This window comes from Triticum aestivum, chromosome 6B (genome assembly GCF_018294505.1).
Source record: "Triticum aestivum cultivar Chinese Spring chromosome 6B, IWGSC CS RefSeq v2.1, whole genome shotgun sequence".
NCBI classification, from domain to species: Eukaryota; Viridiplantae; Streptophyta; class Magnoliopsida; order Poales; family Poaceae; genus Triticum; species Triticum aestivum.
In genome coordinates this window covers 620,652,770-620,656,039 of record NC_057810.1, presented here as the reverse complement: position 1 = coordinate 620,656,039, position 3,270 = coordinate 620,652,770, and the positions used below count along the sequence as shown (strand labels likewise).

The 3,270-nt window shown below is 56.7% G+C and overlaps 1 protein-coding gene across 1 annotated transcript; it reads left to right on the top strand.

Annotated features, from left to right (window-relative positions):
* Window positions 1-1,029: 1,029 nt before the first annotated feature.
* Window positions 1,030-2,823, top strand: LOC123134574 (7-deoxyloganetin glucosyltransferase). Its single transcript, XM_044553799.1, has 2 exons — window positions 1,030-1,702; window positions 1,810-2,823. The coding sequence occupies exons 1-2, from the start codon at window positions 1,183-1,185 to the stop codon at window positions 2,742-2,744; spliced, it is 1,455 nt and encodes a 484-aa protein (XP_044409734.1). The 5' UTR covers window positions 1,030-1,182; the 3' UTR covers window positions 2,745-2,823.
* Window positions 2,824-3,270: the final 447 nt, after the last annotated feature.

The following is a 3,270-nucleotide window of genomic DNA, read 5'->3' as shown; positions in this document are numbered from 1 at the left end:
ACTGGGGTTGCATAGTTCAGGGTGAGATCGACCGGGATTTCGATTTGAGGGTTCATTTCGCCGAACCTCTACAAATTCAGGGTTTAAAATGGACTTCTTCCTTTTTCTAATAAAGGGCACAAGTTAAAAAAAGTTGCGAGGGGTGATAATGATGACTCGTGTGCTGATGGCGTCAATCCAGGTTGATAGGGTTTTAAGTAGGTACTGGTTTGCATGGACAACCTGCACTCCTTTCTCAGTTACGTGACCAAGATGTCAAACGCCATAATTTGCTACTCTTGACTTGAACGATCGCACCGTGCATGCAGCCGCCGTCGTTCTGGACCCATTTCTTGTCTGTTGCACAGCAAATGCACCAGTTCATCCAAAGAAAACGTATTGCATTATGGTCAGAGAGTTGTTGCCTTCTGTCTTTCGTTTTCCCATACCCCAGGAGAGGCCACACTAATGGCAACTGCATGCCAACAGCTCAAGATTACGGGTCAAGGAAATGTACAAATTTGCTAACCATCGACTAAGCTTAGTTTCAGAGGAGCGCTCGCAAGCACGCAGCCACTGTGGATGACTGAAGCATGGTCAAAGCCATACGTGGAGGTTCTCACAAAAAAGAAAAGAAAAAAGCCATACGTGTAGTAAGGAGTGTGTTGTTTAACTTGTTTTCGCAACGCACCGGATCGCTTGACAGTTGACGCATGGCCGGAGCAGGATCGCCGGGCGGCTGCCAGCTTGCCGGCTATTGCCCATGCGGCGCCGTTGCGCGCGTACCGACCTCGTGCTGATCACACGCCCGGCCCGGCTGCTTTGCGTGGAGGACCATCAAGTCTCTATCCTCGAAGCAGCCATGTAGTAGTAGCAACAAACAAACAATATAATTGTCTAACCAACACGATATCTCATAGAAGCAGCCATGTTTGTTGCAATAAACAAACAAATATACTCATCCAACCAAGACGTCATCACTTGCGTTATTCATAACAAAATGGCGATTCTCACTGTCATGCTACCTGAGCAAGCCATGCCTATAAATACTGCCGCGCCCTTGCCGAGTTCGATCCACAGCCAACCAAGTTCCCAAACGAAGCAAATGCCAGCCACGTACGAGAGCTCAGCCAGGAGGAAGCCATTGTTGCCATCGACCGATCTTGGGTCAGCTAGGAACACTCGGAGTCGTCTGCGGCGGAGATGGGATCGATGGGACCTGCCGCCAGGAAGCCGCACGCGGTGTGCCTGCCGTACCCGGCGCAGGGGCACATCACCCCGATGCTCAACGTGGCCAAGCTGCTCCACGCCCGGGGCTTCGACGTCACCTTCGTCAACACCGAGTACAACCATGCCCGCCTCGTCCGCTCCCGCGGCCCCGCCGCCGTGGCCGGCCTCCCGGGCTTCCGCTTTGCCACCATCCCCGACGGCCTGCCGCCGTCCGGCGACGACGACGTCACGCAGGACATCCCTGCGCTCTGCAAGTCCACCACGGAGACCTGCCTGGGACCCTTCCGTGACCTCCTCACCCGGCTCAACGACCCCGCCACCGGCCACCCGCCCGTCACCTGCGTCGTCTCGGACGTTGTCATGGGGTTCTCCATGGAGGCCGCCAACGAGCTCGGCCTCCCCTACGTCCAGCTCTGGACCGCCAGCGCCATCAGCTACCTCGGGTACCGCCACTACCGCCTCCTCATCAACCGTGGCCTCGCCCCACTCAAAGGTACGTAAGGTTTTTGTTTTGTTGTTAGTGCGCGCGCCAAGTATTTCAGCTCGATGCGGCCATTGTCAGCTGCTGATCGAAGCTCGTCTGTCTTTACACGCGTGCAGACGCCGAGAAGCTGACGAACGGATACCTTGACACGCCGGTGGAGGACGTGCCGGGGTTGCGGAGCATGAGGCTCAGGGACTTCCCGTCCTTCATACGCACCACGGACCCGGACGAGTACATGATGCACTACGTCCTGCGGGAGACGGAGCGCACGGCCGGCGCGTCGGCCGTCATCCTCAACAGCTTCGACGACCTGGAGGGCGAGGCGGTGGAGGCCATGGAGGCGCTCGGCCTGCCCAAGGTCTACACGCTCGGCCCGCTCCCGCTGCTGGCGCACGAGCAGCCGCCCACGCCGCGCTCCGCCATCAACCTCAGCCTCTGGAAGGAGCAGGACGAATGCCTCGAGTGGCTGGACGGCAGGGAGCCCGGCTCCGTCGTCTACGTCAACTTCGGTAGCATCACCGTCATGACCAACGCGCAGATGGTGGAGTTCGCGTGGGGGCTGGCGCAGAGCGGGAAGCACTTCATGTGGATCGTCCGCCGAGACCTGGTGAAGGGCGACGCCGCGGTGCTCCCCGAGGAGTTCCTGGCCGAGACGGCCGGGCGCGGGCTCATGGCGTCCTGGTGCCCGCAGCAGCAGGTGCTGGACCACCCTGCCGTGGGCACCTTCCTGACGCACAGTGGCTGGAACTCGGCGCTCGAGAGCTTGTGCGGTGGTGTGCCGGTGATCAGCTGGCCGTTCTTCGCCGACCAGCAGACCAACTGCAGGTACCAGTGCACTGAGTGGGGCGTCGGCGTGGAGATCGACAGCAACGTCCGGCGTGAGGCCGTCGCCGGACTTATCACGGAGATCATGGAAGGGGAGAAGGGGAAAAGCATGAGGAAGAGAGCGCGGGACTGGAAGGAGAGCACGGTCAAGGCGGCCATGCCCGGAGGCTCGTCTCACCGAAACTTCGACGAGCTGGTCCGCGGCGTGCTCCTGCCCAAGAACTAGCTCTACAACGATCTTCACTGTAATTACAGAACGTTACTGCTGTATCTTATTTGCTTGTTAAGAAAGTTCGTTCCTTCCGAGAGTGATGATGGCCATGAGTGGAGTAACAAAAGTTCTGAACATACGGGCAGCTTTTTACGGAGTGTTGATATAGACCGAAATTGCTACACCCACGGACTGAGTTACAGAGGTTTGCTTCCTCTAATACTCTCCAGTCTCCACTCCCCCCCCTGATTTTCAGGTGGGTGGGGCCCCTCCCTCCCTCTTAACCCAGTCACCATTTGCCAACCCATAATGACCATGTAAAACCCTCGTAATGATCCGTGAATGTAGCATTACTCGATATAAACCATGAGGAGTAATGCTACACATACATAGGTTTACATGGGTTTTACAAACAGGTGGGTTTTGATTGAAGATTAAGGGGCAGGAGGGCCCCATCCCGTGAAAATCGGGGGGTGATTAGTTAGAAAGAAAGAATCCTAATCAGCGTGTAATTGCGTGTGACTCTTTGTATGTTTAGCAT